The sequence below is a fragment of the Xyrauchen texanus genome, chromosome 49 (genome assembly GCF_025860055.1).
Source record: "Xyrauchen texanus isolate HMW12.3.18 chromosome 49, RBS_HiC_50CHRs, whole genome shotgun sequence".
Taxonomy (NCBI): Eukaryota; Metazoa; Chordata; class Actinopteri; order Cypriniformes; family Catostomidae; genus Xyrauchen; species Xyrauchen texanus.
The window spans coordinates 12,400,985-12,424,483 of record NC_068324.1 but is presented as its reverse complement, the minus strand read 5'-3'; the positions used below and the strand labels follow the sequence as shown (position 1 = coordinate 12,424,483).

The window sequence follows — 23,499 nt, the reverse complement described above, 5'->3', positions numbered from 1 at the left end:
CGACTCACTGACAAGCACCATCTCCTTTCAGACATGTTGTATCGGCTCCAGTTGCACTGATGTCCTCGATTTGAAGGTTGAGATTTTTCCTTTTAAAATTAAATTTTTTATACCACTAATTTTTAGGTTTAGGTTCTGGTTGGGTAGTCTGTACCTACTTTATGAAATATGCATTCCTCTTCACTGTATTACAGCCTGTACAGCTGAAAACTGCACCCCCGTTGAGGACATCACACCCAGAAAATGTCTTTCAAGTTGTCATTATGGGGTATTGTTTGTAGAATTTTTAGGAAAATAATGAATTGAATCCATTTTGGAATAAGGCTGTAACATAACATAACATGTGGAAAAGTGAAGCGCTGTGAATACTTTCTAGATGTTCTGTATTTATATGACATAATGTATTTGAATTGTCTGAACTATATTATTAACTTTATAATTATTTTTATTATTGTATTCTTAAATACCTTTATTTGGGGGTCTCTCACAGTAAATGATTGTATGCGATTAATTCGATTAATCAAAGTTAGTTACTTTTTATTTTAGTTAATTAAAAAATTATTTAGTTTTCATTAGCACTGCTTGTATCTCTCCACTTGTTTGTGTTTGCAGCATTCCAGACCACAGTATGTAAGCGATGGAGCGTGGAAGGGGATGTTGAGTTGCATGATTTTGCAGTCGCTTTTTTTTTTTTAAGTCTGAGTGTCTGTGTGTTCTCTCCCTCTGGTATTGCTCAGAGTAGGGTTTCTTTCATTAGTGAGCGGGTGTGGGAAATAGAAAATGCGACATGCAAAGCTTGATACTTTGGCTTTTTATGCAACTATTTTTCATTTGCAGAAATGAAGGTATACAAACTAACTGATCAAATCACTGTAGAAAATTAGTAAAATTACTGTATTATTAGAACTTTTGTATACAAGCAATGTCACTTGCAATCATGCTGATTTACTCAATAGAAACATGGCTGTGATTACCTGCAGGCGAATCACAATCATGCTGATATGCAGCAAAACAGCACTCCTGCTCCAGTAATATTGCTTAAATATAATGCTTCTGCATAGATACGGGAACAATCAGGTGTCACAAAGCCTTCAACCTGTAACAGCTGTCAACAGAAGGCTCATGTGGATTCATGCATTTATGCATATCATACACAAATCATAAGATTCAGAAAATGCGTTGGGAGTTATAAAAAAAAAACCCTGACATGAGAGCCTACCGTAAAGCACACTTTTGCTGTTGTTGCTGTTTTAGTGACTCCAATGGCAAAGCAGTTAATTGAATGCGTCTCACCGAATTCGCCAATCATAATCAAATGGCAATTTGCAACATGTTTTTCAAATGAAAACGCAATTGACTGCACTCATGCTGCAGTGAAGGCACCAGCATTGAAGCTTAACACACTGGAGCCAATGCAAAATGTCTCATAGATGATGGTACTTATCAGTGAAACGGCATAATTTGAATGATCCTTGGGTACCGGAACTCTCAGAAACAAAATGCCAACCTCTCATGCGATCATGTTGCAGAGGTGCCCAAACGGGCCTCACAGGTTCAAATCAAAGTTTTTCCCAATCCATTTGCCCCTTTTCTCCAAATGTATTTCCTGTCCTCTCTCAACTTTTCCTGTTATTAAAAATGGCACAAAAGCCAAACATTTAAATAAAAAAAAAATTAAAACACCCCCTTGATGATTAACAATCGACCTGCACAAATCACTCTCATCAACTGCTTATTTGAACCACATCTGTGTTTATGAAGTCAAGATTACATTTCTGGTACGTCTACCATTGTGGAAGCAGCTGTATGTTGGTTGTGAATCAAACCCTCTGCGTTCAACTTCCTTCTGGGGGAATCAGGCCAGCCACACCATCCAGGCAACGCAGATCATGGGGATCCCTGACCAAAGATGTGCTGAATCAATTTTGTCTAGGATCCTAAAAATAAGACCAAATAAAAAAGTAACGCGTAGTAGGAGGGAGTTTTCGCTCGATGGTGTGGCCTTGCATAACCAAACATAGTTAAAGATGCTCATCCCGTGACACTAACGAGAGCTTCAGCAAGACCTCTAAATAAATACCATACACCATATCCAGCACAAAATACATGATTGTCTATAATTTTGTTTATATTATGTATTTTTGGAGATTGATTGTAATGAATGTTTACTGGTGCAGGTCCAGGGATGGACTGGCCATGGGGAGAACCAGGACTTTTCCTGGTAGGCCAGCCAAGAAACGGGGCCGAACGGGAATGAACAGAAGTTTGTTGCCCTGTTTAATCGCTACCAGGCAAACATTTTATCATAATGCTACCAGTGAAAGTTTCCATTACCCAACTAATATTCCAAGCACACTTTTGGAGCAATGAAGACATACTGGATATGGTGTCTGGGTAGCTCAGCAAGTAAAGACGCAGACTACCACCCCTGGTGTCGTGAGTTTGAATCCAGGGTGTGCTGAGTGACTCCAGCCAGGTCCCCTGAGCAACTAAATTATCCAGGTTGCTAGGGAGGGTAGAGTGACATGGGGTAACCTCCTCATGGTCACTATAGTTGGGTTTGCTCTCAGTAGGCGTGTGGTGAGTTGTGCGTGGATGCCGTGGAGAATAGCATGAAGCCTCCACACACGCTATGTCTCCACGGTAACTTGCTCAACAAGCCATGTGATAAGATGTGCGGATTGATGTTCTCAGACGCAGAGGCAACTGAGATTCGTCCTCTCCCACCCGGATTGAGAAAAGTCACTATGCCACCACAGGGACTTAGAGCACATTGGGAATTGGGCATTCCAAATTGGGGAGAAAAAGGGAGAAAACAAACAAACAAAAAATTGGATAACATTGCTCAGTGTTTCTCCCCTGTCACCTGTCCCGAACTACACTTCCCATAATCCTCTGCCCTCATCACTGCCAGTGTCATTGTTCTCACCTGTTTGTAATTTAATCATCATCCCTGTGTATTTAAGCCTTGTTTTTTGTTCATTCGTTGTCGGTCGTTGAATGATATGGTTGTCCTTGATTGTGTTCCTGCCCGTGCCCTCCGTGGATGTTTTTCCATGTTTATACTTTGTTTTCCCCTCGTGGATGTTTTGTTTGTTCCCTGTGTTGTTTTATTTTTAGTTGTCCTGTTCACCGTTTGTTCCTTCATTAAAAAGAACTGCATTTAGATCCTCACTCCTCGTCTGCCCTCGTCTGATTCTTAAGAGTATACGTCATTAGTCTCAACTTCTGATGTTTTCAACAGGCCACATGTAGTAGTTTTGCACTCTGTTACCCCTCTGCCTCTGTGTGCTGCTTCTTTTTTAGTATACCAGCTATAAGCATTAAAAAATATGGGAAATGGGATTACTTAATGCACCCTGAGGCACCCTAGCAAAAACTGATTTTGTTCCAGAACAACCCCATCATACAGTATATCTTTGCTAGTTGTATGCCAAGGGCTACAACCTTTTAGTCAAGGTGCAATAGATCTCATATGATATATTTTTGTAATTAGATGATGCAGGTACAGATGCTAGGAAAGAAATTCAGTTGTGCTTTGTAGGATCATATTGGGTTCAAAACTTTCATACAACAGTCAACTTGGAATGCCAGGTAAGATCTTATTACTATCAGATTTAAAAAAAAAAAAAAAAAGAAGTAGCCTTTGGTTAACTTCACAGACATGAACATAGTTTGCTACTATCTATTGCTAATGAGACAAATGTGATATTTGGGGGCGGGGCATTCTCATTATAGAGGGAATTTGATTGGGGAAACATTTGTATATGCCCTTGAGTGCAAGATGAGTCATCAGTATTTTTAGTCTGTTTTCCCGGAAGAGAGAGACTGTACATTTTAAATGTATAGTATACAGTATATCTGCCAAAAGTTAATTACAGTAGGTTACAGGTTACTTCAAAGTGAAAAGACATGGATTAAAAGTAAAAAAACTTCCATTTTGATTTAATGGGTTCTTTAATTGAACACTTCATGAATCAGATAGCAATGCAAGTCAGGATTCCAAAGTTTGAAACACTGCAATACTATTCTGCAATAGTGCCTTTACTCTCAAAGATTATGCTCTCCCTTAAACATTCCCCAGTTTGCAAAGAGGAAACATTTGCAGGCATACCTACAGTATGTCCATTTTAATTAATTCCAGTAGATCCCCCCAGGCTGTATGAGTCAAATAAGAGTGCTTTTGATTATAAAACTAAATATGATCATAAACAATAATTTCCAAGATACCATATTCATTAAAATGCTGAAGGAGCTTCAATGCACTATTGAACAGGTGGCTTTGTACCATCTTTAAGGTAATTAATTATGCTTCTCTCATTGCTCAGCAAGAACTATGATCACCTGACTTGAAATGGGCTATTTTCATGGTTTTGTAAAGCAATACTATTTGTTCTCTCTCTTTTAATTTGGCCAAACAGCCCAAATAAGGACCCCACTTTAAGCTATGTAAGAAATGTCCCAAATACAGAATATGTCCTCAGAGTTTCCAGAATAGTCTCACAAGGGAAGTAGACGACAGGACACTGAGATGCTTAAAAAGGAAACTTAATTGCAGTTAAACACATTCCAGGTCTCTGGGCAACAAGACATTGATCATGGCCAGACAGATCCATGTGTATTGGGAAGGAGATGGTCTAATGCCTAGTTGCTTACACCATGTAAGGAAAAGACCTGACTTGGCACGAGTGTGCTCCAGCCCCAAAGCTTTTCCACAGCGAGACTCCTGGATAACATATGATAAACAGTATGTTGCAGTGGGATACATTCAAGATCTAAACCTCAAAATGGAATTTAGGATTTCTGTCTTACAAAATATCTGCAAACTTTTCCATGCATATTTGATGGACCTACCCAACAAAATGTTGGTTTCATCTTACTCTGACCTCACGACTTGGGAATGCTGAATGTGCCAATTGCCCATCATCTTGGGTTAAGTGGTACACTGCAGGTCCAACATGTCCAAGTCCATCAAAAAAATAAATAAATACAAAAAATAAAATAAAGTGTGCTGCATAATTCAAGGCAGTACTATGGAAACCTTGTCTACAAAAGACCAGCTTTTTAACATCTGACAGCAATAAACTGTGTATCAAATAAGCTGTCTGAGAGATCTTGTCTTGTTTTATATTTAACTATGCGAACAGCACTAAAGGTCCAAATCCAGCTTCTACCAAGCACAACTAAAATAACTATAGATTTCACTGAGCACAAAGTCTGGAACACTTTTCAAGCATACAATGGCACAAAAAGGAATTTATTTGAGTTGTAAGACTTAGTGTCCATACTCTATGCACTACACATGTGGTTACTCTGCTGAGACACCAAGTGTGAACTTGAAGGGATCTGACTTCATATATCCACTAATGATCACCTTGAGACCAGTTGCTAAATGGTATATTTCATTCTGCGAAAAGCTCTAGCATCATTAGATTGCGGATGCCACTTCGTTTGATGTTTTGTTTTGTATCTTATGCAATGGCTTAAGTATGACTTAAGTGTCATACTTTTTGGGACCACTTCAAGGGCGTACATTTTGGCTGAACATTTGGGCACTGGGGTTACAGTGTAAATAATTGACATATTTCTATTGATCATTGTATAAATATGGGGGGTGGGGGGTTGTACTTGCTTGTTTTGATTATTGTGGGGGTTTGATTATATAATTTCTGCCAAATTATGTTGCATTACCATGCCGTTGCATCCATCTAAGTATAATTCCTATAGGCAAAATGAAGTTACCTGATCTTTCAAGAGGCCCTACTGACCCAGCATCCTTGGCTCTCTGATTTCCCAAGAGTCTGGGCAGTAAGGGCCAACAGCATTCCCAAACTTGATCCCATCCCACTCCGGAAGAATAGGGCAGTACTCCTAACATCCTGCCTGCAGCCTGTGCCAAGGCCCTGTTATCACTGTGCACTGAATTGCCTCCAGATTTTGTACAGCCATGCAAAACACACACTGCTGGTGCTGCTGCTGTTGTGCATTACACAGACTGCTTCATTCATCTGTCACCAGATCTGCACTCTGGGATATAAGACTGAGGCATTCACTAATAATTTCCAACTGCCTATGTTTCATGTTTGAACACAGAGGGGACCATATACAAATTTCTGAGATGTTTTCATAAAGTGTATGTATTATAGGACCACTATAACACTGTTTGATAAAGCTGCATCAGTTGCATTCAGTGGTGTTTTGGCACGGTAAAGTTGAAACTACGTCAGAAAGGGTAGAATCTGTTTTAATACAGAAAACTAATCCAAAAAGATCCAAAGGCGGTATGAAATCATGCTTAATGCAAGTAGCAGTTGGTAAATTTCTGGGAGACCCTCCAATTAACGAGACTGGTAGCCTAATATTAAAGAACGGTAGACAGCTGTTTCTGTCAATCATAGAAAATGAAATAGTGCAATCCACCTCTGAGAACAAGTGGCAAAGCAAATCAAAACATTTTGCTGCATTAAATTAATTTGGTCTCCTTAAGAGTTTTGCCAAGCCTATTTATTAAGTTTTTTTTAATTTTGTTTAATTTTCATTATAGCATGCTTGGCAATTTTCCATGACAAAAGCATCATTCAAATAATATTGTAACAATATGATGCATATACTGTATTTTAATTTAAAATTCATTTTCAAATGGATAAAATGAATCATGATGCTAATAACCCCTACCTGTTGCAGGACTGGAGCAGGTTTCAGCTTGCTTTCCTATTTAGCCTTCAAGTATGAACGTCCTCCTGAAAGAGGGCACTCTGAAGAAATTACATTGGTCGTGACTCCACATTTTATAAATCTGCAGCCATTCAGACTCCGCCTCTTCTTTGTTCCATCACTTCAAAGCATTTGCCAACAGACTTCTGGTGCTGTCCTTCATCCATATGTAATAGTCATCTATTGCACTCTAATATATAACTCCCATCACAGCTTAGTTTTACAGATTAGTTCTAGGTGTATAAAACAGAAATCTTACCAAGATGTGACTGGCATTAAGTAAGTGTTGAACTGTCCAGAACAAATTGATCTTGGCTGGTGACTTTAGTGATAAATAGCATCACTTAGTGAAAGACAACCAAAGATAGTCTTTCACAAATACTTGTTCATGTTTAAATGATATGCAGCTTTAAGTTTAATTTGATTGTTGTTTTAACATGTCTGAGGTATTTCTGCCAAATGATGTAGCCTGTCATATAAGCAAGAGTGCTATTTTTCCATATAAGCGCAGCTGCGATTTGGCCGTACAGGCACAAACAGTTCAACAAACAAGAAAAATAATAATTAGTTCATTATTTCTTCTCTGCCAATGAAAATAGTTCCAAAAAAAGCTAAAGCAATGTGCAACACTCTGCTCTATGTACTGCTCTCAATGCATTTTTGAACTAATCTATTACATTTTTTCTTTTTTTTTTTTGGTGGTTAGATGAGTCAATGATTGAAGACTCGTAATATAAATGGCACTCATTTGTTGCCATATACAGGTCGGAATTTCCTTGTCTCATATTTACAGTACATTGTATTTAACTATGCGCAGTGATGGCATTTTTAGACACTTTTCTATTAGACTGTTATATCATCATAAAAAATACCAAGGAAACAAAAGTCTCTGCCAAAAATGTTAAAGTTGCTACAATAGACCTTTTTCACATACCGGGTTTTGGAACGCAGAAGTAAACGTTTGCAGGGTAAACTTCGACAAAGGTGAATGGGAGATCACAGTTACATTTGAATGATTTTACAGAAGAATAAAAAATTGAGAGCGGTGGATTTAGACAGTCTGCTGGGAGAAGATGACAAATTTACTGTCACTCTCTCAGCAGATGTAGTCAAAAACCCTTTGCAGCTGTGGTAATGCGTTTTTTTTTTAAACAAATTCCAGGGTAATGTAACAATAAGCATAATGTTATAAATTTACACTAAATTTTTAGAAATGTATAATATATATTTTTTTTAGATTTAGATTTACACTGCTGAATTAGGCGGAAACACGTCATCACAGTCTGTGGAAAATGTCTATTATTGTTACTTCTCTAAAACCATAACAAATGAATCTATTTGTCTATATCTATGAACATATTTCAAACTATGTAAAAAGCTTTCACAATCTCCCCCTTTTTGATTCCAGTGATGGTTAATTACAGTTTTACCACATCCCCTAATATGGATATTGATGCTCTTTCACCCTCTATTAGCTGCTCATGCCAAAGTTTCAACAATAACCATTTTAAAAGAAACTGTAAAACCGGTCTCTGATTGGCAGTAAAGAAGAGGCAACTTTGTGTCCAGACCTATCTAGGCTTCAGCCAAACAGAAAACGTCTCAAATTGGATCCTTGGCAGAGCTTCTTTACACAAATTCCTGTGATGTTGTTGTACGATTTCAAATCCACGTTTTAAAGTAAGGAAATTTCCTTATTTTAGAACACTGTCCATGACATATGTTGTCTTATAAGGAGTTAATATCATATGCAATTTGAAAAAGACTCTCTGGTCATGTCAGTGAAAATCACATTATTTCTTAAATAAGTGTAATTCCTTGCATGGAGGGAATATTATTTTCCCAGAGCATGTAATACGTTAAAGAAATGCATGCTTGAAACACTTTTATAACAGGAGCTTCAAAGAGGACTTTCAATAATATGAGAATTATTTTAGTACCTCATTTTGAGAACATACCAGCTCAACATGACTAATGTGAGATATTACAGGCTTACTGTAACAGTGAATTGGTAGTTTGCCAAGTGCTACATCCTACTGAACAACCAAGATTAGTCAGCAGTCATCAGTGCTTACACTGAACACAAACCTACTCAACACCAACATTTCCCATTACATTTTCCCATCTTGCTCTCATTATTTGTACCACTGGATATATGGCTCCTTACAAAACACTTTTGCAATGTGCAGTAGCACCTCCTCCTGGTTTGCTTGGATTATTAGTTTTTCATAGAATAAACACATTCCATGCTTTATACCTTTCAATAAAGAAGCTACTTTTTCCTCAAAGACTCGGTCACACACATCACTCAATGCTCATTAACCACATTTATAATTGTAATCTTTAATATTTTACATTAGTCTACAATAAACTATTTCAAAATGTAATAGGTGTGAAATGTTTTACCACTTGATGTGCTAATCTTAGCATACCAGTGCTGTAGAATGGTGAAAAAAATAACACAATGAGTTATAATGTCCCAAAACTCTATCACAGTTGTTAAGCAGGGGTAGTACATCTAAACATGTAACAGTGAAATCCATGACCATTATAACAAAAAAGTACAAACATATAATATATTCTCTATTGATACAGTACAGTTTTGTGCAATATTAAATACACAAAATAAACTAAAAACAGGTATTACAATGCACATACATTTCAAACAACTATTTGTGCAATGGTGACTTGCCGGTCGAGAGCAGCTGAGCTCACGCTATTTGCGGTTCTCTTTGCACATGTTTGGGTTAATATTGGTTGGTACATCATAATGAAGTACAGTAAAAAAGGTCTAGTGAGAGTTTGCTGTTTGCTGTTGCATGAGTCAGCTCATCTTAAAACTGAATATAAGTTAGTCTTAACACTTACCTTAATATTTCTGCTAATAAATACATTGTTAAAAACAAAGTGTCCCTTTTAAATAATTCTGTTTTAAAAGTACTTTCTAAAAGTAAGATATTAGGTTTCAACTGTACCTTGGAAGGTCCTGACAGTGGAGTCAATATATCAAGGTAACTCTGGATGGTCACGTATTGATTTCTGCAGGTATAAGCTCTTTCTCTTTTTTTACTACTTTTTCAAATGATCCCTTTCTATTTGGAAATCTCCCAGTATTTCTTGTTTTTCAAACACAAATGTAAGAATTAGCTCTACATTAATATCAATACATTTTTATTAGACAATTTACAGATTCTATTTTTTCCAAAGGCACCACCGTTTTTCAGAAATTAACAGGTTTGGATGAGAAAGATAACAAAAAAGAAACATGTTCCATTAAAAGACCAGTTTAAATAAATTGATATCAGTATCTACTATTGCATTTTACTTCTACTGCAATGAGAAAATATTCTTAATAAATCTAAACTCTTTTGAATCAGAAACCTGTGCCTCAATAAAGACTCCAACAGTTAGAGGAGCTGACCTGTTTTCTGATATTACCAAATATAATGATTCAGTGCTTCAGGACTTATTGAGCAACTTTTAGCATCAATATCTTTACTTTTTGAATAACTCCGATCTGCATGGTTTTGACTCTTCACAAAGAATCCTTATTTAGTTCCTGCACAGACCTTTCCCTGATCCTCTACCTTTTTGATAGCTGCCTGAATTTTGGCCTGGTCACCCAGGAGCTGACGGGGCTTGATGGGTCGAAGATCCTCATCCAGCTCCAGTAAGACTGGTACTGCCGTGGGCAAGGTTACACTGACAATGTCTGCTTCTGAAATATCTGTTGAGAAAAATTGCAAATTTTGTTATATTAAGCACAATAAAGTATTTTGAGGGGATGTTTGAATGTTTTTAATACCAACTTTATAGCTATATACTACTGCACACAGTCCACTCTCTGTGCTCCATAACTGATAACATTTATTAATAAATAAAGCTCCTAAACTAATAAATAATTAACTTAAATTTTAAATTGAAAAAGACTGAATAGCCAAACATTCCTATTCACAAGATATTTTTTGAACCGTTGTGTGCATGAATGCCAAGGCAAATCAGAGGCGTTTAAATTAGTCTAAAGTCATAGCAGTAATGCTCACTATCTAAATTGTACGGTGTATAATTTATTCAAAATGTGAATATTATTTTAACTGCATGAAAAACAAAGTGTTAAAGCAATTCAGGGACACAGTTCTCAACTTGTTTTGATGATAGCCCACATAAAGAATATGGCATGCAGCTGCCCCAAACCAAATAATTTTAATGTAAATTCTATTAATCAAAATTACTAATCGTAATTACACATTAAAAGAAAATAACCAGCAATTATGATTTACGCCATAATCGTGTAGCCCTATTTACCGCCCTATCTTCCAAGTGAAGAAAGGTCAAGGGTTATAGCAAAGAGTGCTAATGTAATTTTACAGCCTGATGTCATGAACAATACATGACTGTGGCAACATTTTTACAAAACAAAATGACATACTTTATGTTTCGCTGCAGTTTCAGAGTGAAATGTCCAGCGGGGGGCGCCAAAAGCAAGTAAAATGTTGTCATATACAGACGAGGTTAAGGTGAATGTTAAATGGAGGTGTAAATGAGTGAAACGTACCTACCTAACCTAAAACTTTAACGTAAACCTATCCCAACAGTGATCTAAAATCAAATGAGAGGTAGATACAAAACAAACATCTTCATACCTTAACCAACGCCTAAACCTAACCGATAGTTTCTTAAACGCAAATGGAGGTAAACAAAACAGAAATCCTTACCCTAAACCAATTCGTAAAACTAACCGATGTCTAAAAATGAAATGCAAAACGGAAAGCTCATTTTCTGAAGCAAGCACATAAATGAATGACGCTTCAATGACATTTCATCTCACGTGTCTGCTTGCCTGTTTGGCTGGGCCTGAACACGGACTCCCAACTTCAAAGTCCAACACAATCAGTTGAGCTACCGCGGAAGCTAATCACATTGGAATAAGTGTATACAAGCACGAAAATGTATCGTTTTCAAATGATGCATTATAGTAAAACTGCTTAAATATCATAACATAGCAGTGTTTGAGTAATAGTGTGAAAAATGTGTGTCTATAAAGTCATAGTCATGATTTGTGTGGAAGTTAATAAAAACACAGTTGTTGTAGTGCCTCTGGTGAACATTTCACCAGGAAACTGTGAGGAAATTGGCACATAAAAGTCAGTTTGCAAAAATGTAGTTATAGTAACGTTCATTCAATGAGACTAGGTAGTCATTTTAACTCAGTAGCCTTTAGGGGGATGTTATATCTTAGTTTTAAAGAGTTTGAGATGTTCTTCCAAACAAACATTATTCATTTTTGTTATGAATTAGAACATATGTAGTTCATATGAACATAGAGTTAACTCATTGTGCCCCTGCTGGTATCATTTCAGCTTAACCTATATAAAACTGGGTTTAAAAGAGCTTGACAAAAACAAATATCTTTTACCTTCCAAATGTTTAAGCAAGGCTCTGCAGCTGTTGCCATGTGCAGAGATGAGGACATTTTGGCCACTCTTGATCACCGGTACAATGACATCATTCCAGTATGGCAAAAGTCTGTCCAACACCTCCTTTAGACTTTCAGTTTTGGGCAGTACCTCTTTCGGAACATCACATGTACTGTATCTGCGGTCGTTATAAATTTCAGCATAATAGGGATGCGACTCATTAATGGGGGGTGGAGTGATATCATAGCTACGCCTCCACAGTTTAACCTGTTTCTCACCATGGTTCAATGCCATCTCAGCCCGGTTAAGGCCGATTAGGGCACCATAATGGCGCTCATTTAACCTCCAGGATTTGGTGACTGGGACCCACTCTTGGCCCATGGCCGCCAGCACCAAACAGGCTGTCTGGATGGAGCGGCTCAGTATTGAGGTAAAAACATGGTCAAATTGGTACCCCTGTTCTTTTAAGAGCCTGCCACACTCTTGGGCTTCCACCACCCCATTCTTGCTTAGTTTCTGGTCAACCCAGCTGCAGAAGCGATTTTCCTTATTCCAGGCCCCTTCTCCATGCCTGAGCAGGAAAAGTTTGTATTTGGACATCCGGAAGATGCAGTTTGGAGGCCTGAAAAGGTTTTACAAGGCAATGAGATGCAGAGACAGAAATTAAACCCAAATATATTCAATAATCTAGCACATGGACTATATAGTGACATTATATACATGCTTTAATACAATGTTATCATGTACTCACCCTCAAGTTGTTCCAAACCCATATGACTTTCTTCCATTTAACACAAAAGGAGTTTGGATGACTGAATGTTAAACTTTGTCACCATTCTTTTCATAGCATCTTGATAAATACAATGAAAGTCAAGGCTCCACACAAAAATTAGGAGTCATTGGCTCCTAAACTAAAACATTTTGGAGCCATACAGATGTTTTAAGTTGCCAAATCACAGAATTGCTCGATTTAGATTGTTGTTCATAAACAAGAAAAGAAAGACCGGTGATAACCCAATAATAGGTGGTTTAATATATATAAAGTTGAGTGCATAAGTTGTCCCATAACTTTCACAGCCCGCTCAGAATTTATATATATGTAAGAGATAAAAGATATTTTTATTTATTTAGTTCTGCCCTTCAGAATCTACATAACAGATATTTACATAAAGTATAGTATGCATACAGAATTGTGTTGCCTTCTTGAGCATCAGTGCATGTTTGCATCTTAGGTAATAGTTGTGTATGAGTCCTTCAATTGTCATGAGTCAAAAGCTTGATCTCACAAATCGGACAGATTCGTCTTTGTGAAGAACGCATGAATCAAGCCGCATACAATGTTATTCTGGAAGAAAATTTTCCTCCTACTCTGACAATGTTCCTCAACTCTATTGGATTGTTTTTTCCAGCAGGACAATGCTCCATGCCACACAGTCAGGTCAATCAAGGTGTGGATGGAGGACCACCCGATCAAGACCCTGTCATGGCCAGCCCAATCTCCAGACCTGAATCCCATTGAAAACCTCTGGAATGTGATCAAGAGGAAGATGGATGGCCACAAGCCATCAAACAAAGACGAGCTGCTTGAATTTTTGCACCAGGAGTGGCATCACCCAACAGCAATGTGAAAGACTGGTCGAGTGCGTGCCAAGAAGCACGATAGCTGTGGTTGAAAATCAGGGTTATTCCACCAAATATTGATCTCTGAACTCTTCCCAAGTTAAAATATTAGTATTGTGCTGTTTATAAATGAATAGGAGTATTCTTTGCATTATTCAAGGTCTGAAAACACTGCATCTTCTTGTTATTTTGACCAGTTGTCATTTTCTGCAAATAAATGCTCTAAATCAGTGTTTCCCAACCACTGTGCCATGGCATACTAGTCAGGTGTGCCGTGGAAAATTTTCAAATTCCACAAAATAAATAAATGCATGAAAAAATAAAAACAATTTCAGGGATCCAAACTCCTCACCTTTCAGAAAAATTCACAGTTTTGAAACCATAATCGGTCACTTTTGTGATTGTGACGAGCAATGATTAATGTGCAAAAGTGACATGACTCTCATCAGTGCTGCAGAATACATTGAAGTCTATGAAGTGACTTTACACCAAAGTGTTTTTCACACACACGATTTTGCTTCACCAATAATGTCTTTGAGAATATTAAGCAACAAGAAATATTTAATAACTGTCCAAATTTGTGAAGAGTCATTGAATGTCTCACAATTAATTATAATTAAATGTTACCTCATCGTTTATGAATATCAGAGAACGCAGTTACACAGTTGAACTAATTTAAATTCACCAAGAAAATGCTTCGACCTCAACATAAATGAGTCCTTTTATTACTTTCTGCTTTCAAAGCAACTGCAAGCTTTTTCTCTCTTCCAAATACATGTTTTCAATGTTTATTGTGCACACCTCCCACTTTTTTATGTGGCACACTCATAAAATCTTGTCATATGGAGGGCGATGCGGCGCTTGACGCTGGCGTTGAACGGAGCGTTGATGCATCGACTCAACTCATGTGAAATGCGCTTTACAATGTCAAAATAACATTATTGAAACTCAAAATTATTATCATTTGTCTATTATTGTGGTCATGCCATGCTCAGCAGTTTAAATAAGCTACTGTAGGAAAAGGATACTTTTGGATGCTTTGTTCTTTTAATGCTTAAACACTATAAAGTCTCTTGCTAGATTTCGGTCATGAACAACTCAAAATGATTCACTGACTCACTCATAGCACATAAGATGCTCATTTGTCGCCACCTAGTGACATTTCCAGAAGGGGTCACTGAACTAATCAGTTAATAACATTGAACAACTTTGTGAAACAGAAGCCTCACCAAAATACTCTTTATTTTGCTGCTAATTCTGCTAAATTGTAAACTTCAATAAACTTGAATCACTAAAATAGCTGGAATTGGAGCTTTTAGATTATTCTTTAAAAAAATATCCCCAGAAAGATTTTTTCGTGGACCAGTGATTGTCTTACCTTTTACAGCCCTCAAGAGTTTGCATCCCTGTAATTTGTTACGGCATTGCTAGAACAAATCTACAAATTAGAAAAGAAGCAAATTTGTTGTTTTTTCATTACCCATTTAGCGCTCTTGCCACCTGTGACCTCACACAGCTTAGCCTACCTATGTGACTTCTTTTTCACTACTAAGACGGACAGAAAACATGGACAAGTTCTTGAAAAGGAAAAATATTGACGATGGTTAGCCTATGTGGGAAAGTGGTGTGCCGTAGAATTTTTTTCATCGTAAAACGTGTGCCATGGCAGAAAAAGTTTGGGAAACACTACTCTAAATGACAATAATTTTATTTGAAATTTGGGTGAAATGTTGTCAGTACTGTATAGAATTAAACAAAAATGTTCATTTAACTCAAACAAATACCTATAAATAATAAATCCAGACAAACTGGTCATTTTCAAGTGGTCTCTTAATTTTTTTCAGAGCTGTACGTATGTCTTATGTAAAAATAATGATTGAAAATACAAATTGAATAAAATCCCAGAAGCTGTTTTTTGTGCTACTCCAGTCCCACTCTATAAAAAAACAGATTTTTTTTATTTGGTTCATAGTGCAGGACTTTTAATACAAGTCTAGAAATACCGAAATACACATGGGATTCATATGTTGAAATGTCTGTGCTCTCAGTTGTTAACTCACTTGTGGCTGATTTGCTGAGAAAGTAACATTGATTAATTCTGGGTGATTCCCTAAAAAGACCTGGTTCAAAAGCAATTTGTTGACGAATCGGACACCATGGCTCAGCATGTGTTTGTTGTTGTATGCAGCAAACTCATCTCAACAGAAAGAGTGAAAAGTGGCTCGAGACACACTGGTGGATGCTATGAAGATGTATTTAATAACTCACAATATGATATCGGATGAAACTACATATGAACGTACACAACCTGACTGTTGCCAATGGTGACAACAAGATATTAAATTAGTATCGCATTCATTTATTTTTGGTCACATTTGCAACTACTTAAGTTGCAGTCTGGAGCCTTAAAAGTGAATAGTGAAGTTGTGATTGTGCCTGGCATCTCTTTTTGTATTCCACGGAAGAAAGAAAGTCATCTGGGTTTGGAACAACATGAAGGTGATTAAGTGATCACAGAATTTGAATTGGGTGACCTTTGCCTTTTAAGACAGCTCAGATGAGAATGAATTATGGAATAGCGATTTGTAGCTGGCTTGAAGAAATAAGGTCAGCAGGTATAAACAGAATTGGAGAACAGAATTGGAGAACATAATTGGAGAACAGAAAGGGTCAACTAAATGTCAGCAAGCTGCTAATTCAATCAGCAGTCTGACCAAGTCTTATTTTCATATGATAAAAATGAGAAGTTTTGGCATTCAGAAACTAAAATCTAAAATTATCCAAACACTGAAGTAAAATACCTAAACAGAGGCGATATGACGAATTAATACAGAACTACTGTATTACTGTATGAAAACAGTATTCGACAAAACGGGGCTAGCTTGCCACATTATTATGAAATCGTTCCGTACTAGCAAAAATGAATCATCCAATCAGTGATAATGATAATGAAAAGTGATAATCGAAGAAGCTATATGCACAGAAATTTACAATGAAGAGCTCACCTTTAGATGAGAATCCGCCCAGCCCACAGTAAACAGAAGCTCTGCATCCGAGGCTAGTGCCGCTATCAACAAACACGTACAGTTTCATTGAGTGACACTTGTTTCAGCCAATCAGATACGCGAATCTTCAGAAGTAGGCGTGTTTAAACCCATGTTGGCGAATTGGAAATGTAACGTTATTTTTGAGGTGCTGAGGAACTTTAAATTAGTTTGTACAGGATTGAAAACGTTCTTGACTTAATTATTGTGCACATATGTCCAGCTGTACTATTACATTTCAATAAGCTAGCGTTTAATTTTGACCTACTTTATCTGAAAGTTAATTGTCTTTTGTTGACAATGTATAATAGACTCTATAATAATGGAAAGCGCCATTTACACACAGAACCCTCAAAAATTACCATTTACCAAAGCAAACCCTGGAATTACCCTGGATTTGTGTAAACAGATGTCGATTTATTTCTTGTCAAAATACACACAATTAATTACACATAAATATTATGATATAAAAATTATTATATAATGACAGGATGAAATTATAAAATAATCATATGTTATCATAAACTACTGTTTTATATGTGTCATAAACAACATAATGTGTAACGATATCAACTGAGGTATGCACAACAATAGTGCAGATCTGCACTAAATTTCTTTCTTATTCATCCAACTCATACAATAAAACAAACACATAACCACAGTCAAATGTAGTAGTTACACAATAGTATATTTAAACTGCATTAAATAGCCTAATTAAATGGGATTTTATTATTTGAAATGACCCTATCTTAAAATTCATTGAGCATTTGGTCCAGCAAACAGCTTCTTCCTGCCCTCCATTCCTGACATAGCATCCACATTTTTACGCCAGTCAGTTACTTCCTCTTTCTGTGTGGATTAAAGTTAAATGCATTAGACACAATTATTGCTTCTATGTAAACAATGCCAGTTTTCAGAAGTCAAAGAAAGCATGTTTAATAGGTAATAGTTTTTTAACCTTTAATAAAAGCTTTAATATTGTTAAAAATCTTTAATCGTTATTTAATTTATTATTGGAATAATAACATATTTCAAATGTTGTGTTTCAGTTATAAAATCTTGATAAGCTATTGATGTTTTTGTATCGAGGTACTGTATATTGATTCTTACCTTTTCCTCTTCTTTCTTCACTGTCTTAAGGTTTGCCTTGAAGTCAATGGATTCTTTGTGTTTGGCACCTAGCAGGGCACCAAGCATGGCATCAGCAGACACCCTCACTCTCTTCAGGGCAGGTCTCTTCATTTTACCCTTCAGGTCAAAGATTTTGTGGCTCAGATCTGCAATCTAAAATGAAACCATTAATTATTTAGGACTGACTGTATCAGGGCTCTTCCCAACCAATCTAAAGTAAATTACGTGTAATAATGAGAATTTATAAGATAAGTATTTACCAAATTTGAGATTGCTTTTCAAATCATGTTTCCCTCCCTTTACTTTTGAAATCATTCCTACACCTCAGATTCTAATTGGCAATTTTGGTAACGCTTTACAATAAGGTTGTATTTACATTAGGGCTGAAACAATTAGTCAACATTATTGATAAAGTTGACAATAAAAAATTGCCGGCAAAAATGTCACTGTCGAATAGTTGTTTGATCTCATTTAATGTAACACGAGATCACATGGAACTCTAATGATGATGCGGGAGAGCAACACTGCAGTTTGTGCCAAACTGAGGAGAGGAATAAGACAGCTCACAATCCAGATGCACTCTAAACTTACCAAACAGCTTCAAGTGATGTAGATCGCAAAGTATGAGGGATTTATAATGCAAAAATACAAAATAAGTAAATAGAGAAGCACTCTCGTTGTGGAATACTTTAATCGTAACAATAATCGCAGAATAGCCGATTAATCGTTCTTATAATCATTAGATTAATCGATTATCAATATAATCATAAGTTGCAGCCCTACCATACATTAACATTAGTTAACACAATAACATGTTAACATGAATTTATTTTTAACAATGCTTTTACCGCATTTATCAATCTTTGTTAATGTTAAATTCTACATATTATACTAATTAACTTCATTTTATGCATTTCAAGCTAACATGAACTAAAAAATGATAAACTAAAAACCAAGATGAACAACTACTGTACAAAATAATTATCATTTTTCATTGTTATCTTGATACCTAATGCAACTAATGGTAACAAATAGCACCTTAATTTAAAGAGTTACCACAGTTCTGTCAGACAAAACTAACTATTAAGTTGTTTACTTTGTTTACGCGTGAACATAATTGTATTGTCAATTACTCAGTGTAAAAAGTTACCTCCTTTTCACTTTTGAAAATTTTAGCTTGAACGTCATATCGTTCCTCATCCACAACATCAATTTTATGATGTATTTCTTTGCACAGATTCTGTAAAAAGAACATTGGCAAGTAAGAGTCAAATTAATCTTGACAAAATATGAATGGCTTTCATCTTCGATCACTACGGAATAACAACCTGTAAGTCCTGTACAGATAGTCCAGACAGTTTGAGTGGAGGAACTCTCTCACTGAGTGTTCCTTCTCTCTCAATCTTTTTCTGTTCCTTTTCTTCCACAAGCAATGTGTTGGCCTTCTTCAGTATTTTGGTCTGTAAATCAATGCATCAAAATGATGGAGGATACTGATTCACATGAACAATGATATGGTATGAAGATAGATCATTAAAGCACCCCAGTACAGTTGATCAAATTACACTTCACCTAACTGTATTCATAAGACTGTTTCAGTAGGGGACATGTGATAATGCACTGTATAATAGCACGATTTTCATTGCCATATAACAATTATGGTAAACTGATTATTCCAAATGGTTACTTTACGTAGAACATGTTCACTTGCAACGTCAGTACAGACAATGTCATAAACACAGAGATAGCACAATGAACATATTTCTAACATCATTAATACTCACCTTTAAGAATAACCGACGAGATGCAGTAATCTTTGACTTTCTCTAAGGAAGAGAGCCAATATGACAAGAACAACAATGTGACCCTGTCAAAAATGTCATATTGTTTAATTATTTGTTACTGAAATACAAAATGTACTCAGTAATATGTGTCAAAGAGTTTCTATTTTTAGAACTTGTAGGATACTCACCACACTACAACACAAGATACACACATATGCACATACAGACACACACATACAAGAGAATGAGATCAACTATTTAACTATGGAATGTATTTAAAATATAAATAGATCAAATTATGAAACTGTTGCTGAGTACATGAAATACTTACGTAGACTCAGACATGTTAATGCCTTTGTTTTTTTCCTGTAAAATGACAAATTGCAGAATATTTCAGTTTTCTTTAAACAATGCATAATGAAAGCGTATTTTTATGTACAGGTTCACTATTACACATCAAAAACTGGATAAAAGGTAAGTTTTGACTTCCTAAAAATAAACTGAATTCAAAATGCTCTGTGTAAACACATCTTTTACTCTTTAAAAGAGTTTGGTATTGGTCCCTTTTCAAAAAGTATTTTTTTTAAATGTCTTGCCAGATGTATTAAAGTATAGAAGACATCTAGGTAAGAAGCTAAAAACTCTACAATTACTGTCTGATTCTATTGAACAAAACAATATACGGTTTATTTGTTACTAACCCATCGATGTCAATAACCTGACAGTACTTACCTCTCAGATGATGAAAGCACAATATGACTTTGTTATGGCCAGAGGGAAGAAACTCTGCACATTTATAGAGTCTGATGCCCTCAAAAGAGGCTTACTAAAATAGATCACTGTCCACACCAATGCCATTCTCAAATGCTTTGCATTCCAGACTGCTGCTAGCATCCGCGATTCAGCAATTTGATGGGCCATCTGATACTGAAGTATACTTAATGTTCTGTAGACTAAAGGTGAGTGCAACAATACTCAACTATTATTGAAGGTGTATTGTGCACTAGGTCTTGTATACACTATTTTTGGAAGGGAATGATCGCCACATGTGACAATTGTTTACACTGAAAGTTTAAAAATATCCTGACCTCACTGAAAGGACATGACCCTGATAGCACACGCACATCATTCAGACGTCTATTTGGTGTATGTGTTTACATGTGGAAGATGTATTTTTTGTTTTTCATTTATTTTGATTGTTTGCTCATATGCATTACGTCTAGACAATTCCTCTCGGATGTCTAAAGGACATTAGGTAGATGTCTTTGAGACGTTTATGATACAGAGTGTATATAAATCTGCTCTTTTTAAGATGTTTATAAGATATTAATGCAGTGCTTTCCAGATGAAACACTCTAAATCAGACATCTTAGAAATGTACTGTACGTGTGTACGTCTGGGTATGGGGGGGCATCCAAATACAACTGAGCAATGTGGGAGGACAATTAATGTAAGGATATTAAAGAATACTTGAAGACTGTTTGGAATAATTTGGTCAATAAAAATTTAAAATCATAGATATGTCCATATTTATGAATTTGAAATCTAAGTGATGGCTTCTGATGGGTGGGGACAGAAGGGTGGCACGGGGTGGCAGATGCCACCTCACTTGCCACCCCAACTCGGACCCACTCGCGTCCGGGAGACGGTAAGCAACGGCTTAACCCGTCCGTGTCACGCATGGTCCATAACAACATTCCACCCGTGTCTTGAAAGGATGTTCTGCCTCAATAGACACACTAACCTCCCATCTTCAGTACTTGCCTATTAAAAATAATTGATGGGTGCTTTGCAGGTGTGCGTTTCCTTCTTTCTATTTGAAGAGATTTTGATCAGACAAAAGTTCTCCCCAAGAGAAATGAAATCGTTCAGCTGGGGGCCATATAAAGTCCATGTCGGGGGTTGTCCCTCCAAAGAGGAGGACACCGTGGAGACCACACCCCACACAGAGAGGGGGGCTCTTTGTCTGATACAGTTTTCAGTGGGAACGACGTGTTCTGCTTGAAAGTACACAGACAGTTCAGTACCGACTGTGTGTGCTCATTTGTGAGGCATGCCTTCATTGAGACTGAGTCTAACTCCATACCGAGAAAAGATGCTCTGAACTAAGGAGAGCTTGCTCTTTTCCCAGTTGACCCGAAGCCCCAAACGGCTGAGATGCCTGAGCACCAGGTCCCTGTGCGCACACAACAGGTCCCGCTAGAATCAGCCAGTCGTCGAGACAGTTGAGGATGCAAATGCCCACTTCCTTTAACGGGGCAAGGGCTGCCCCTGCGACCTTCGTGAAGGTGCGAGGTGACAGGGACAGACCGAAGGGGAGGACCTTGTACTGGTATGCCCGGTCCTCGAAAGCAAATCGCGTGCTTCAGGTCTACCGCCGCGAATCAATCGAAACCCTTGATCGCACGGAGCTTGGGGGCGCGAGGGGGATCAAGGGAACAACCGTGTTTGACATACTTGCTCCGGGGCACCGAACCAGCCAGAGAGAAACGGTACCTGGAGGTCGTGATAACGTGGGAAAATCAAAAGAAAAGGGAAATAAGGATTCTCCACCAGGCCTTCCACCGAGGGAAGGAGTGGTCTTCTTACCAGCTCCTGAAATGCAGGTTCCGGACTTCCTGGCTCCATGCCAAAGTCGTCCCACTGGGGCAGGCTGTGGCGGAGCCGGTGTTACATCTGTAGGGGGACGCCCTTGGTGACGAGCAGACGGGGTGCGACGAGCAGGCTTCTTGAGCCGCGCCGGGGCAGGATGTGCTGAATAGCCTGCTTCCTTACCATCGAAAACTGGCGGGCGAAGTCTCCAATGGTTTCACCAAACAGGCCAACTTGGGAGATGGGGGCATCAAGGAATCGAACCTTGTCAGCCTCTCTCGACTCGACCAGGTTGAGCCAAATGTGACGTTCCTGGACCACCGGTGTGGACATCGCCTGCCCGAAAGACCGTGTCGTGACCTTCATCACAGCAACATAGCCATGATCATGCTCTTGCAACGAGGGCATGATCCCTCAACAAATGCCGTCTCCACGTGGGTAGCACCCAAGCATGTGAGACAGCGATCGTGGCATCAGAAGTGGAGAGATAGTGAACGCCGTCTCCGTGGGTAGCACCCAAGCACGTGAGATAGCAATCATGGCCGTCAGAAGTGGAGAGATAATGGCCGCAACCAGGAAAAACAAACAAATGAAAAGGCACCTCGAAAGTGCCACTCTTTTAGTAGGAAATATTCTCATTTAGAGAAAATATGCTCTTTGTTTCTTATTAGAAAATATGCTAATTGCAGCTGAATCACCCAGGGGTGTTTCTCTGCACAACACCAGTGCGAGAGGTGGAGAGCTGCTGCAATGCGCTGTAGAAACCAACAGCTCGTAAGAGCAAGAGATGAAAGGCTGGCAGAGTAATTCAGCTCAGTGAAATACAACCGCTCGGCTCCAAAGAAGAAGTCTGAATGAGAGTTTGCATTCCAGCTCCTTCTATACCCGTATGTCCGAGGGGGTGGCATGCAAATTCCACTCGGCAATTTTCATTGGCCTTTTCTCAAAGATCAGAGATGTCTGCGGCTCCCATGAGCAACCCCTAGTGTCACAACATCAACACAACGTCAAGTGAGTGACAGAAGTGGAACTAAAACAATGCAGTTAAATTAAAATATAATCTGACCATTCGTTTTTACCTTTTATTGCCCAGCATCAGATAGCTTCTTCCTGCCTTACATACCAGACATAAACCTCTTCTTTCTATGCATAAAGAGACAGAAATTATTGAAAAACATTCAGATTTTTTCCTTTTAT

The 23,499-nt window shown here is 37.6% G+C and overlaps 3 protein-coding genes across 6 annotated transcripts in view; all 3 read right to left on the bottom strand.

The window, feature by feature from the left end:
* The window catches only part of LOC127640345 (non-muscle caldesmon-like), a 28,978-nt gene extending 22,198 nt beyond the window's left edge, over nt 1-6,780 (bottom strand). For 3 of the 4 annotated variants that reach the window (XM_052122841.1, XM_052122843.1, XM_052122845.1), the window contains exon 1: nt 6,676-6,780. The gene's annotated coding sequence lies outside the window, so the exon portion shown is untranslated. Of the gene's footprint in view, nt 1-1,788; nt 1,903-6,675 lie in introns of those variants that run through there. The other variant, XM_052122842.1, reaches the window with a different exon arrangement.
* A 2,260-nt stretch (nt 6,781-9,040) lies between these two features.
* Nucleotides 9,041-16,836, bottom strand: LOC127640358 (bisphosphoglycerate mutase-like). Its single transcript, XM_052122870.1, has 3 exons — nt 16,757-16,836; nt 12,131-12,753; nt 9,041-10,441 (listed from the first exon to the last, which is right to left on the bottom strand). The coding sequence occupies exons 2-3, from the start codon at nt 12,729-12,731 to the stop codon at nt 10,263-10,265; spliced, it is 780 nt and encodes a 259-aa protein (XP_051978830.1). The 5' UTR covers nt 12,732-12,753; nt 16,757-16,836; the 3' UTR covers nt 9,041-10,262.
* A 362-nt stretch (nt 16,837-17,198) lies between these two features.
* On the bottom strand, nt 17,199-20,076 carry tnni4b.3 (troponin I4b, tandem duplicate 3). Its single transcript, XM_052122873.1, has 6 exons — nt 19,899-20,076; nt 19,711-19,752; nt 19,255-19,386; nt 19,077-19,166; nt 17,906-18,079; nt 17,199-17,644 (listed from the first exon to the last, which is right to left on the bottom strand). The coding sequence occupies exons 1-6, from the start codon at nt 19,944-19,946 to the stop codon at nt 17,552-17,554; spliced, it is 579 nt and encodes a 192-aa protein (XP_051978833.1). The 5' UTR covers nt 19,947-20,076; the 3' UTR covers nt 17,199-17,551.
* Nucleotides 20,077-23,499: the final 3,423 nt, after the last annotated feature.

Coding starts and splice junctions, on each gene's coding strand:
- LOC127640358 (XM_052122870.1), bottom strand. CDS start 12,731: ATGTCCAAATACAAACTTTTCCTGCTCAGGCATGGAGAAGGGGCCTGG. Junction 10,442..12,130: donor CTTGCTTAAACATTTGGAAG/GTAAAAGATATT, acceptor TTTTCTCAACAG/ATATTTCAGAAGCAGACATT.
- tnni4b.3 (XM_052122873.1), bottom strand. CDS start 19,946: ATGTGTGTGTCTGTATGTGCATATGTGTGTATCTTGTGTTGTAGTGTG. Junction 19,753..19,898: donor GTATCTTGTGTTGTAGTGTG/GTGAGTATCCTA, acceptor TCTCTTCCTTAG/AGAAAGTCAAAGATTACTGC. Junction 19,387..19,710: donor CTCGTCGGTTATTCTTAAAG/GTGAGTATTAAT, acceptor ATTGATTTACAG/ACCAAAATACTGAAGAAGGC.